We start from the raw sequence: 13,673 nt of genomic DNA, 5'->3' as shown, positions 1-13,673 counted from the left end.
AACTAAAATTAGCTGGGCATGGTGGTGCATGCCTGTAATTCCAGCTGCAAATAAAAATTTCCAGTTTACTTAATTTCCTAAATGGTTCCCCTAATTTTACACAATTGTTCCCAATTTATCTTAAATAATTGCTCTACAGAACATCTTTTATATATGAGTTTTTTTTTTTTTTTTTTTTGAGATAGAGTCTTGCTTTGTCGCCCAGGCTGGGGTGCTGTGGTGTGATCTCAGCTCACTGCAACCTCCACCTCCTGGGTTCAAGTGATTCTCTTGCCTTAGCCTCCCAAGTAGCTGGGACAACAGGTGCACACCACCACGTCTGGCTAATTTTTGTATTTTCAGTAGAGGCAAGATTTCACCATGTTGGCAAGGCTGGTCTTGAACTCCTGACCTCAAATGATCTGCCTGTCTTGGTCTCCCAAAGTGCTGGGATTACAGACGTGAGCCAATGCATCTGGCCGAGACTTTTTCTATATATTGGATTATTTCCTTAGGACAAGATTCTTAGAGGTGGAATTGCAAGGCAAAGTGAAGTAACATGTTTGCCAAAATGGAAAGCTAAATATATTCTAGTTTGAATTGGATAGAAACAGAAAATCCCAAATTTGCAGGCAGAAATGTATTCTATTTTTATGAGATACCAAATATCCTTGACAAGAAGTACAGATTTTTGGACATGTGGCATTTTGTGATTTGGAAAGCCTTAAGAAATGAAGTGTTCCTCCCAGGAGGCGGAGGTTTCAGTGAGCTGAGATCGTACCATTGCACTCCAGCCTGGGCGACAAGAAGGAAACTCCATCTCAAAAAAAAAAAAAAATGAAGTATTCCTAACTTAAGGAACCATTCAACAACAGCAACAACAACAACAAAGCTTTATTATATTAGGGGAGTCTATTTAAACTTGTTGCACTTCCCTATATTTTGTGTTATGAGTATCATCCAGCCCCAGAGAGCTTAGTTTTTAGTGTAGTATTTTCTTACGCACTGTCTTTCAAGCATTAATACTCCTAGAATTTAACAGTGGCTGCTCTCAAGTACCCTTCTGCTTGATTTATGATGAAATTTTACTGGTCTTAGGTCAAATGCAAATAATAATAAAATAGTAGGTTTTTCATTAAACTAAATATGTTTGGTTGGGCGTGGTGGCTCACACCTGTAATCCCAGCACTTTGGGAGGCTGAGGTGGGCAGATCACGAGGTCAGGAGATTGAGACCATCCTGGCTAAAAAGGTGAAACTCCGTCTCTACTAAAAATACAAGAAATTAGCTGGGCGTGGTGGCAGGTGCCTGTAGTCCCAGCTACTCGGGAGGCTGAGGCAGGAGAATGGCATGAACCTGGGAGGTGGAGCTTGCAGTGAGCCAAGATCGTGCCACTGCACTCCAGCCTGGGCAACAGAGCAAGACTCTGTCTCAAAAAAAACCAAAAAAAACAAAAAAAACTAAATATGTTCATCTTAAAGGGCTGGCCTTTGAAATTACATCCTTTCTTTTTGAATATTGAAATTCACCTTTTTAAAATGATTATGAGATGCTGTGATTGCTTTATTTTTATTTTTAAAATTTCCTTTTTTTTTTTTTTTTGAGATGGAGTCTCACTCTGTCGCCTAGGTTGGAGTACAGTGGTGAGATCTTGGCTCACTGCAAGCTCCGCCTCCCGGGCTCACGCCATTCTCCTACCTCAGCCTTCCGAGTAGCTGGGACTATAGGCGCCTGCTATCATGCCTGGCTAATTTTTTGTATTTTTAGTAGAGACGGAGTTTCACCATGTTAGCCAGGATGGTCTCAATCTCCTGACCTCACGATCCGCCCACCTCAGCCTCCCAAAGTGCTGGGATTACAGGCGTGAGCCACCACGCCCGGCCTAAAAAATTATTTTAAACTTTTTTTATAGAGATGGGCTATTACTGTATTGCTGCCTTGGCTGGTCTTGAACTCCTGACCTCAAGTGATCCTCCCATCTTAACCTCCCAAAGTGCTGGGATTTACAAACGTGAGCCACTGTGCCCATCCTGCTTTTATTAATATTTCTTCTTTGCAGAATATTGTTAATCCTGTGTAGGTCTTCCTGCCCATCCTTCCCATTTAAAATTTCTCTGTTCTAAAACGTTCAAAAATAGGGAAATTGGCCATTGTAAAAGAAAAGAAATAAGAATGCCTTGTAACTTTTGGATATTCCCATAGACCATTTAAAGTAGGATGAAACTTGTTCTTATTCCTTGCTGTTTTCATTCTCAGTGTAAACGTTATTGTTAGATTTCTCAAAGCTGTAGATTTCACATAGAATTCACAATGTAGAGCAGAGTTTCTCAGCCTTGGCACTGCTAGCATCTGGGCCAGATAATTCTTTGTTGTGGAGGGTTGTCCTTTGTCGTAGGATATTTAACAGCATCCCCAACTAGATCCCAGTAGCTCCACCCACTAGATCCCAGTAGTATCCCCAGTTGTGACTACCAAAAATGTCTTTAGATGTTGCCAAATGTCCTGACGGTGTGCAAAATCACCCCCAGTTTAGATGGGTTTTCACCATGTTGCCTCAGCCTCCTAATATGTTGGGATTACAGGTGTGAGCCATCACGCCCGCCTTTTTTTTTTTTTTTGGAGATGGAGTCTCACTCTGTCACCCAGGCTGGACTGCAGTGGTGCTACTTTGGCTGTCTGCAACTTCTGCCTCCTGGGTTCCATCGATTCTCTCTGCCTGAGCTTCCCAAGTAAGCTGGGATTACAGGCACCTGTAGTTTTTGTATTTTTAGTGGAGATGGGGTTTCGCCATGTTGGCCAGTCTGGTCTTGGACTCCTGACCTCAGGTGACCCGCCCACCTTGGCCTCCCAAAGTGATGGGATTACAGATATGAGCCACCATGCCTGGCCCACTCCCAGCTTTTAAAATTCTTTTTCCTTTTTTTTTTGAAACAGGGTCTTGCTATGTCACCTAGGCTGCCAGGCTGGAGTGGAGTGGCATGACCGTGGTCGCTGCAGCCGTGACCTTCTTGACTCAAGTGATCATCCCACCTCAGCCTTCTGAATAGCTGGGGCTACAGGCATGTACCACCATGCCCAGCTAATTTTTAAATTTTTTGTAGAGATGGGGTTTTGCATATTGCCCAGGCTAGTCTTGAACTGCTGGGCTCAAGTGATCACCTGTTCTTTCTTTTTTTGTGTGTTTTTTTGAGACAGTGTCTCACTCTGTTGCCCAGGCTGGAGTGTAGTGGCACAATCTCAGCTCACTGTAGCCTTGACAATGTGGGCTTAAGTGATCCTCCCACCTCAGCCTCCTGAGTCGCTGGGACCACAGGCATGCACCACTATGCCTGGCTAATTTTTGTATTTTTTGTAGAGGCAGGGTTTCACCATGTTTTCCAGGCTGGTTTCGAACTCCTTAGCTCAAGTGAATTGCTTACCTTAGCTTCCTCAAGTGCTGGGACCACAGACATGAGCTACTGCGCCCAGCCACTTGTTCTTAAAATAATGTATAATAGCTTTAAAACTGTAAGATGAATATGGAAATATAGGAACTTTTAGACTTAGTCCAGTTTTTTGTTTTTTTTTTTTTGGAGACAAGAGTCTTGCTTTTGTTGCCCAGGCTGGAGTGAAGTGGTGCGATCTTGGCTCACTGCAACCTCTGCCGCCCAGGTTCAAGCTTTTCCTGCCTCAGCCTCCTGAGTAGCTGGGATTACAGGTGCCTGCCACCATGGCCAGCTAATTTTTGTACTTTTAGTAGAGGACAGGGTTTTGCCATGTTGTCCAGGGTGGTCTCAAACTCCTGACCTCAGGTGATCTGCCCGCCTTGGCCTCCCAAAGTGCTGGGATTACAGGCGTGAGCCACCACGCCCAGCGTGTCCAGTGTTTTTACGTAGGTCAAAAACCACATATACGTTAGTATGAGTGGTTGTAGATTCACACATTCTTCTCATATAGTATGTGTCGTTACAAGTTAAGTTATGAAAAATTTAGGCCAGGCGAGGTGACTCATGCCTGTAATCCCAGCACTTTGAGAGGCAGAAGTGGGTGGATCACCTGAGGTCAGGAGCTTGAGACCAGCCTGGCCAACATGGTGAAACCCTGTGTCTACTAAAAACACAAAAAAATTAGTGGGGCATAGTGGTGTGAGCCCATAGTCCCAGCTCCTCGGGTGGCTGAGGCAGGAGAATTGCTTGAACACAGGAGACAGAGGTTGTAGTGAGCTGAGATCGTGCCATTGCACTCCAGCCTGGGCAACAGAGCGACACTCTGTCTCAAAAAAAAAAAAAGTTATGAAACATTTGTTTGAGGAATCAAATAAAATGTTAATCTCATTATGTGCTTTATGAAGTTTGAATGCTGTTTTGTCACCTGCTCTGCTTTTAATTAGTATAACCTGAATTTGGTGACATACTGGTTTTTGTTTTTTTGTTGTTTTTTTTTTTAAATTCAGGCAGCTAATTCTTGATGGTCAATGGGACGAAGTTCTTCAGTTCATTCAGCCTCTAGAATGTATGGAAAAATTTGACAAAAAAAGGTAAGATTTTATCTAAAGTTTTTATTGTCTCATCATTGGTAGAAGCTTAGCAAAACAATGAACAAAAATTTTTATTTTTATTTTTATTTCTGCACTGGCTTTGAGCAGAGAGTAAACAAACTGATCTCTCTCTGTCATCCAGGCTGGAGTGTGGTGGCATGATCACAGCTCACTGCAGCCTTGGTCTCCTGGGCTCAAGCAATCCTCCCACCTCAGCCTCTCAAGTAGCTGGGACTACAGGCATGTGCCATCAGCCTAGCTAATTTTTGTAGTTTTTCAGAGTTGGGGTTTCACCATGTTGCCCCAGCTTCCCCTGTGTTCTTTTGGATTATTTTAAGTTGATTTAATGTTCACTGACCTTTTCTTCTGCTATTAGCAATCTGATGATAAATTGTGAATTTTTAAAGACAGGTTCTTGTTCTACCACCAGGCTGATGTGCAGTGGCATGTGTGTGGCACTGCAGTTTCAAATTCCACAGTGAATTTTTCACTTAGAATATTATGCTTTTCATTTTCAAATTTGTATAATTTTTTTGTAAGATTTTTCCATCTGTTCGTTCATTATGATTATATTTTTCTTTAGGTCCTTCAACATACTGAGAGTAGCTGCTTGTTTGCTTGTTTGGTAATTTGGACTTGTGCTTATATCAGGCTCAGTCTCTAATGATTGCCTTTTCTGTTAACTGGGAGTCACTTTTTGGTTTTTTTTTAACTATATATAATTATTTTGTAAATGTAATCTGCACATTGTAGCTTCACTCTTGAGACTCTGAATTCTGTTCTCTTCCTACATAAAAAGTTTGATTTTTATACAGGCAATTATTTAACTTAGGTAGCTTCAAAATGCAAACTCTTTCTCCCCTCTTACGGATACCAGCCAAAATCTCTGCTCAGTTCTTTGGCCTTTCATCTGTTTTCTCCAGACTCCTTGGAGTCTCCCTTGCATCTTTACAGTTTAGGGGATAGCCAGGGATTTGGGTACCTAAGTTTATACAGTAGATTTTGGTATGTTTCCTACTGTGACTCCCTCCTTTTTTTGGATCTTCCACTCATTTTTCAGCTGCTCTGGCAGTACCAAACTTTTTTTTTGAGACAAGGTCTCATTCTGTTGCCCAGACTGGAGTGCAGTGGTATGAACACAACTCACTCTAGCCTTGACTTCCTGGGCTCAAGTGATTTGCCTGCTTCAGACTCCTGTGTGGCTGGGACCACAGGCATGTGTCACCCCGCTAGGCTAATTTTTAGATTTTTTATAGAGACCAGGTCTCACTTTGTTGCCCAGGCTGGTCTTGAACTTCTGGGCTGAAACAATCCTCCTGCCTTGGCCTCTCAAAGCACTAAGATTACAAGTATGAGCCATTTTGCTCAGTCAGTACCAGACTCTTCAAGCCACAGCATTCTGTTTGAGTTCTAGCTCACACTGTGTGAACTGGGGAGTGCCCTCAACTGGAAAGCCTTATGCCCTTGAATCTGACCTCTGAAATTTCGGTGTTTTTATTTTTATTTTTTTCTTTGAGACGGAGTCTCACTCTGTTGCCCAGACTGGAATGCAGTGGCACGATCTTGGCTCACTGCAACCTTCGCTTCCCAGGTTCAAGCGATTCTCCTGCCTCAGCCTCCCGAGTAGCTGGGACCACAGGTGTGCACCACTATACCCAGCTAATTTTTGTATTTTTAGAGATGGGGTTTCACTGTGTTGGCCAGGCTGGTCTCGAACTCCTGACCTCGTGATCCACTCACCTTGGCCTCCCAAAGTGCTGGGATTACAGGCTTGAGCCAACGCACCTGGCAAATTTCTCTTTTTTTAAGGGTTGACTTCCCTCTAATTGTGCCAGCTTCTCAAATGCATTCAAAATAGTCATTTTTTGAGGCCAGGCATGGTGACTCACGCCTGTAATCCCAGCACTTTGGAAGGCCAAGGCAGGCATATCACCTGAGGTCAGGAGTTGGAGACCAGCCTGGCCAAGATGGCAAAATCCTGTCTCTACTAAAAATACGAAAAAAAATTGGCTGGGTGTGGTGGCACATGGTTGTAATCCTGGCTACTTGGGAGGCTGAGGCAGGAGAATTGCTTGAACCTGGGAGGCGGAGATTGCAGTGAGCCGAGACTGTGCCACTGCACTCCAACCTGGGTGACAGAGCAGGACTGTGTCTCAATCAGTCAATCCATAAACAAATAAAATAGTCATTTTTTGTATTTTATGTAGGATTTATTGTTGTTATATGCAGAAAGTTAGCCAGATACAAGTTACTCCATCATTATCAGAAGTTGAACCTCTTGTTATTTTTTGATTTGCTGTTCAGACCATGCTGCTTGATATTTCTTTGCATTTGTACATTCTTCACTTATCTGGAATATTAATCCCTTCCCCATCTCCTGCCTTTACCTGGTACAATTCTGATTGTCTTCTGAGAGTCAGTTATTATGTCTTTTTTTTTTTTTTTTTAACTTTCCACCCCTTTTGTACAATTGGTTTCATACTTCTTTGAGACCTTGCTGAATTCTGTGAATATTTCATATAATTTATTAGGTGACCCTCTTTTTTAAGGCAGGGGTTTTGTTTTATTAGACACAATTTGCTACTACAATAGTGGCTGAAAGAATGACTGAAGGTTCATTATTTTTTTCTTTCCAGACTTAGAAATACTTTTTCTATAAATTGCTTTGGGCAATAAAGCTTTTGATTCTTGGACAACTTAGGTAGACTCTTTGCTATCCCTTCCCTCACTGAAAAATTCTTGTTAAAAAGCTTTAAGTTGGAACCAGGTACAGTGGCTGATACTTGTAATCCGAGCACTTTGGGAGGCTGAGGCAGGAGAATTGCTTGAAGCCAGGAATTTGAGATCAATCTGAGCAACAAAGTGAGACCCAGTCTCTATAAAACAATGTTAAAAATTGGCTGGGTGCTGTGATACACAGTTGTAGTCCTAGCTGCTTGGGAGGCTGAGGCAGGAGGATTGCTTGGGCCAAAGTTTGAGGCTGTAGTGAGCTGTGATCATGCCACTGTACTCCAGTCTGGGTGACAGAGCAGAAGACTCTGTCTCTATTTAAAAAAAAAAAAAAAAAGCTCTAAGTCTCTATTTCGTAACGTTTTAGAAATGTTAATTTTCTCCTACCCTTTCAGTCCCATTTTTTATTAGACTTTTCTCATATTTAAAAAGAAAATATTTGATTTAATCTTTCTACAATGTATATGTATATAAAAATGTAACATACCCCATAAATATATACTACTATTTGTCAATGAAAATTTTTTTAATAAAGAAAAAACAGAATGTAAGGTAAACAAAACATTTTGGATATAAGACTTTTGATTTAATATTAGGTAACATTTGATATCTTCTATAAAAATTGGATTTTTGTTTACAACTAATATTGGAAATAGAAGTTCATTCTCTGAGTGTTAAATTGTGATTACTTGTGACTGAACTTTCTTCAGTTATGGCTTCAATATGATAAGAAGCCTTGTAAATTATTTGATTATTTGAATAATTTTCTTAAAGCAAAAGTACTTATATAGTAACTTCTAAGTATATTTGACATCAGACATTGGAAAAATTAATGTTTCATTTTTTTCCACAGGTTTCGTTATATTATCCTGAAGCAGAAGTTTTTAGAAGCTTTATGTGTTAACAATGCAATGTCAGCAGAAGATGAGCCCCAGCATGTAAGATTTTTATTCCTGAAGGTTTGCGCCCTAGTCTTGTTTTCAGTCATAAGTATTTTAGTCACTGAAACGAAGGATTAGCATCACAAGTTTTCAAAGTTTTTATGAGCTGGGATGGGGCAAGATCTGGTGTTTTCCAGGTGTAGTATTTTCAATCTGTAGCGCTTCTCAACTTGTTCCATGGTTTAAACCAAGATATATAAATAGCTGGCTAGTTGAAGCGTGTGTGCATCTCTCTTGTTTAAGGTAAGTCAGCAATAGCCAAAGTTTGACTTGATGACTCTTCCTCATTTCTTCTTTTGTTAATCCCAGAAGTGGGTTGATTATGTTTATTTCCTTTTTCTCTTGTCTTTTCCGTATTTTCTTTGATCCAGAGATAGTTTTTTGCTGAAATGTTTATCTTCATGATTATTTAAATTTAATGAAATTAAATTCATTTTGATTAGGAAAGTGACTTTTAAAGATTCAGTGTTAATACTAAAACCGAGAAAACTTTTATTAAGTTCTAGTAACTGTTAACTGAAGTAAAGTGTCTTAGTCCATTTGAGCTTCTATAACAAAATATCATAAACTAGGGGGCTGGTAAACAATAGAAGTTTATTTCTCACAGTTCTGGTAGCTGTAAAGTCCAAGATCAAGGTACCAGCAGATTCGTTGTCTGGTGAGGGCTTGTGCTCTGGTTCATGGATGGTGCCTTCTAGCTGTGTTTTTCACCTGGTTAAAGAGGCTAGCTAGCTCTCTGGGGTCTCTCATATGGGCACTAATCTAATTCATGAGGGCTGAGCATTTATAACCCAGTCACCTCCCAAAGGCCCGGCTTTTCTAATACCATTACCTTGTGGGGTTAGGATTTCAACATAGGAATTTTAGGGAGGCACAAACATTCAGACTGTGGCAAAAACCAAAGGATTTTACAGTGGAGACTTTCAGATAGAGAAATATTTGCCAGACAATGATGTTCAAAAGTGAAAAGAACACTGGAACATGAGTTAGGAGACCTATTTTTTATTCTGTCTTCGCCACTAATCAACTGAATTACCTTGGTAAATGTGTACCCTGACTTTTCCCATATGTAAGATATGGAGGCTGGACCAGGTGAGCGCTGAGGTTCCTTACATCATTAAAAGCTTGTGATTCAAAGACAGTATTCACTATACAAATTATTGTAATTTGTCTCTCAGCTAAGCTTCCTTTTTGGTCTGTCTGGATTGTTTTGTAGTAAGTCAACTGTAGGCTTTCCCTTTCCTTTTTTTTTTGAGGCAGAGTCTCGTACTGTCGCCCAGGCTGGAGTGCAATGGCGTGATCTTGGCTCTCTGCAACCTCAACCTCCTGGGTTCAAGTAATTCTCCTGCCTCAGCCTGCGGAGTAGCTGGGATTACAGGCACCTGCTACCACGCCCAGCTAATATTTTGTATTTTTATTGGAGACAGAGTTTCACTATGTTGGCCAGGCTGGTCTCGAACTCCTGACCTCGTGACCTGCCCGCCTTGGCCTCCCAGATTGTTGAGATTACAGGTGCGAGCCACCACGCTCGGCTCCCTTTTCTTGACTCTCTATCCCCACACAATTTTGCTCTAAGGTAAGTTAGGACTAACAGAATGGCTCTTTTGCCTTTTGGGTAAGCTGGAATAATAGCAGGGTTTATAAACAGTTGAATATTGGCATGCTTCAATTTTTATTTCTAGAAAAATTATTCTTACCCTTAAAAAATTGTATATTTGAGAGCTGTGGCACACCTGTGGTCCCAGCTACTTTAGAGGCTAATGATCACTTGAGCCCAGGAGTTCAAGGCTGTAGTGCACTATATTTGTGTGTATGAATAACCCCTGCACTCCAGCATGGGCAGAAGAGTGAGATCCCGTCTTAAGCCTGAATTATAATAGAACAATGTTTTTATAGATAAAAGTTTAATGTGCTAATTAACCAAATTTTTTATTATTTTTATTTTAGTTGTGAAAACATTTTGGTTCCTGTCTTGAAAGCTGTTGCATATGCGACAGATTATATGAGTATTCTGTGGCAATATAATTTATTCTTTGTACTCTTGTTGTTTTCATATTTCACAGCATGTTTTTTATAGTGATTATTTGATCATTTGTATTTTTCTTACAGCTGGAATTTACCATGCAAGAAGCTGTGCAATGTTTACATGCTCTAGAAGAATACTGTCCTTCTAAAGATGACTATAGTAAGCTCTGTTTGCTTTTGACTTTGCCTCGTCTGACCAATCATGCCGAGTTTAAGGACTGGAATCCCAGTACCGCACGAGTTCACTGTTTTGAAGAGGCTTGTGTCATGGTTGCAGAATTCATCCCTGCTGATAGGAAGCTAAGTGAAGCTGGTTTTAAAGCTAGTAACAATCGTTTATTTCAGCTTGTAATGAAAGGCCTACTTTATGAATGCTGTGTAGAATTTTGTCAGAGTAAAGCAACCGGAGAAGAAATTACAGAAAGCGAAGTGCTTCTTGGCATCGACCTCTTATGTGGTAATGGTTGTGATGACTTGGATCTGAGTTTACTGTCATGGCTTCAGAATCTTCCATCTTCTGTCTTCTCTTGTGCTTTTGAACAGAAAATGCTTAATATTCATGTTGACAAACTTCTGAAACCTACAAAAGCTGCATATGCTGATCTTTTGACTCCTCTTATCAGCAAACTCTCTCCCTATCCATCATCCCCAATGAGAAGACCTCAATCAGCTGATGCCTATATGACCCGCTCTCTGAATCCTGCTTTAGATGGCCTCACCTGTGGACTAACCAGTCATGATAAGAGAATTTCAGACCTTGGAAACAAAACTTCTCCAATGTCACACTCCTTTGCTAACTTCCATTATCCAGGGGTACAAAACCTCAGTAGAAGTCTCATGCTTGAGAATACAGAATGTCACAGTATTTATGAAGAATCCCCTGAGCGGTAAGCATTTGCTTATAAAAATTAGGAAATCTTAGGCCGGGTGAGGTGGCTCATGCCTGTAATCCCAGCACTGTGGGAGGCCAAGGCAGGCAGATCACGCGGTCAGGAGATCAAGACCATCCTGGCTTACATGGTGAAACCCCATCTCTACTAAACATACAAAAAATGAGCCAGGCGTGGTGGTGGGCGCCTGTAGTCCTAGCTACTTGGGAGGCTGAGGCAGGAGAATGGCGTGAATCCAGGAGGCGGAGCTTGCGGTGAGCTGAGCTCGTGCCACTGTACTCCAGCCTGGGTGACAGAGCGAGACTGTCTCAAAAAAAAAAAAAAATTAGGAAATCTTCAGAAGTTCGAGATAATCTAATTATAGTGTGTATATGTTTTATTTTCTTTGAGACAGGGTCTGGCTCTGTCACCCAAGCTGGAGTGCAGTGGAACAATCTCCCAGGTTAAAATCAGCCTCCTTAGTAGCTGGGACTACCAGCACACGCCACCATACTTGGCTAATTTTTGTATATTTGATAGAGACGGGGTTTTGCAGTGTTGCCCAGGCTGGTCTCAAACTCCTGGACTCAAGCGAAGCAATCATCCCGCCTCGGCCTCCTAAAGTTCTGGGATTACAGGTGTGAACCACCACGCCCAGGAGTGTGTATGTTTTCTTAATGTTCAGGTCATTTTAGTTGAAAGTTAGTCCTTAATACTTTAGTAAGCGTTTAAAATTTTTGATAATTAAAATTATATGAGAAAAATCTTCATTTTTGTATCTTATTCTTTTGCTGGTTATAAATGTAATATATGTGCTGTGAAGAAAATTTGGAAAATATAGAAGAGTAATAGTATGAGAATTAAAATCCCACACAATCTCATACTTAGACCAGTCTTTTTTTCTCTGAGTACTTTTTTTTTTTTTTGAGATAGAGTTTTGCTCTTGTCACTCAGGCTGAGTGCAGTGGCACCCTCCGTCTCCCAGGTTCAAGTAATTCTCCTGCCTCAGCCTCCCAAGTAGCTGGGATTACAGGCACCTGCCACCATGCCCAACTAATTTTTGTATTTTTAGTAGAGACGGGGCTTTACCATGTTGGCCAGGCTGGTCATGAACTCCTGATCTCAGCTGATCCACCTGCCTCGGTCTCCCAAAGTGCTAGGATTACAGGTGTGAGCCGTTGCGCCTGGCTATCTGAATACGTTTAAAAAAATTGGGAATGTATTATATAGATTTTCACGTAATCTGCTTTTTCCACTTGAAAGATCATGACTGTTTTCCATATTCTTGAAAATTTCTTGATATCAACGATTAATCATAAGTATGCAGTATTTCATTGTATGACTATGTCACAAATTTAACTCCTTATTGTATAAATTTAACTCCTTATCCTTAAGGATGCCAGATTGTTTCTCCTTTTTTTCTCCTGTACATAGTAGTGTGGAGAACAACCAGAACTTAAAACTCCATAATTATTTCCACTTACTTTATTTAGTAATTTTTATACATATGAAGGAAATAAGTGTTAAAGCCACCATTCAGTTTTTCCTTCAAACCTGGCAAGAAATAGTAAACTCCTGATCAACAGTTATTTATTTCAGGGTTAGGAAACTTTCTGCCTCATTTTTCCAGGAAACCCATGAGTATGTATGGATGGTTTTCTGTAACTTAGAGTTGGCACAATGAAGTATTAGTGTTGACTTCAATGAATTTATTTCATGAAAGAGATAAAAATGAAACCTTTTCACATTACATAGGATAGTTGGAGCCATTCTTTGCAGAGGAAGGAGCAGTGGACTCAGAATTTCTGTTTCTAATTACAGCAAGTGAGCTGGGTATGGTGACTCAGGCCTGTAATGCCAGCACTTTGGGAGGCCGAGGCGGTGGATCACTTGAGGTCAGGAGTTCAAGACTAGCTTGTCCAACATGGTACAACCCTGTCTCTACTAAAAATGCAAAAATTAGCTGGGCGTGGTGGCACATGGCTGCAGTCCCAGCTACTTAGGAGGCTGACGCAGGAGAATCGCTTGAACCTGGGAAGTGGAGGTTGCGGTGAGCCTAGATTGTACCACTGCACTCCAGCCTGGGCGACAAAGTGAGATTCTGTCTCAAGAAATAATAATAATTAGAGCAAGTGGAGATCCTTAGTTAAAGCTTAAGAAATACAGGGTAAGGCTGGGCACGGTGGCTCAAGCCTGTAACCCCAGCACTTTGGGAGGCTGAGGTGGCTGGATCACCTGAGGTCAGAAGTTTGAGACCAGCCTGGCCAACATGGTGAAACCCTGCCTCTACTAAAAGTACAAAAAAATTAGCTGGTGCGTGCCTGTAATCCCAGCTACTTGGGAGGCCGAGGCAGGAGAATCGCTTGAACCCGGGAGGCGGAAGTTGCAGTGAGCAGAGATCGCACCATTGCACTCCAGCCTAGGCAACAGAGTGAGACTCTGTCTCAAAAAAAGAAAAAAGAAATATAGGATAAATGTATAGGGAAACCTTTTCTGTTAAGTTGCTCTGAGATTATAGAGGAGAAGGTTGTGATATTTTCTTTCATGTTCTTTTTTTTTGTTTTTTTTTGAGACAGAGTCTAGCTCTGTGGCCCAGGCTGGAGTGCAGTGGCG

The 13,673-nt window shown here is 41.2% G+C and overlaps 1 protein-coding gene across 1 annotated transcript in view; it reads left to right on the top strand.

Moving 5' to 3' along the window:
* WDR47 (WD repeat domain 47) overlaps positions 1 to 13,673 on the top strand; it is a 78,930-nt gene that overhangs the window by 26,638 nt on the left and 38,619 nt on the right. The window contains exons 3-5 of the mRNA XM_011998491.1: positions 4,412 to 4,495; positions 8,079 to 8,163; positions 10,276 to 11,078. Of these exons, the coding sequence (XP_011853881.1) occupies positions 4,412 to 4,495; positions 8,079 to 8,163; positions 10,276 to 11,078 (972 nt within the window). The remainder of the gene's footprint in view (positions 1 to 4,411; positions 4,496 to 8,078; positions 8,164 to 10,275; positions 11,079 to 13,673) is intronic.

The sequence above is a fragment of the Mandrillus leucophaeus genome, unplaced genomic scaffold (genome assembly GCF_000951045.1).
Source record: "Mandrillus leucophaeus isolate KB7577 unplaced genomic scaffold, Mleu.le_1.0 Scaffold1158, whole genome shotgun sequence".
Classification (NCBI taxonomy): Eukaryota; Metazoa; Chordata; class Mammalia; order Primates; family Cercopithecidae; genus Mandrillus; species Mandrillus leucophaeus.
Note: the sequence above shows the minus strand (reverse complement) of the source record. Positions and strands in the feature narration are given on the sequence as shown.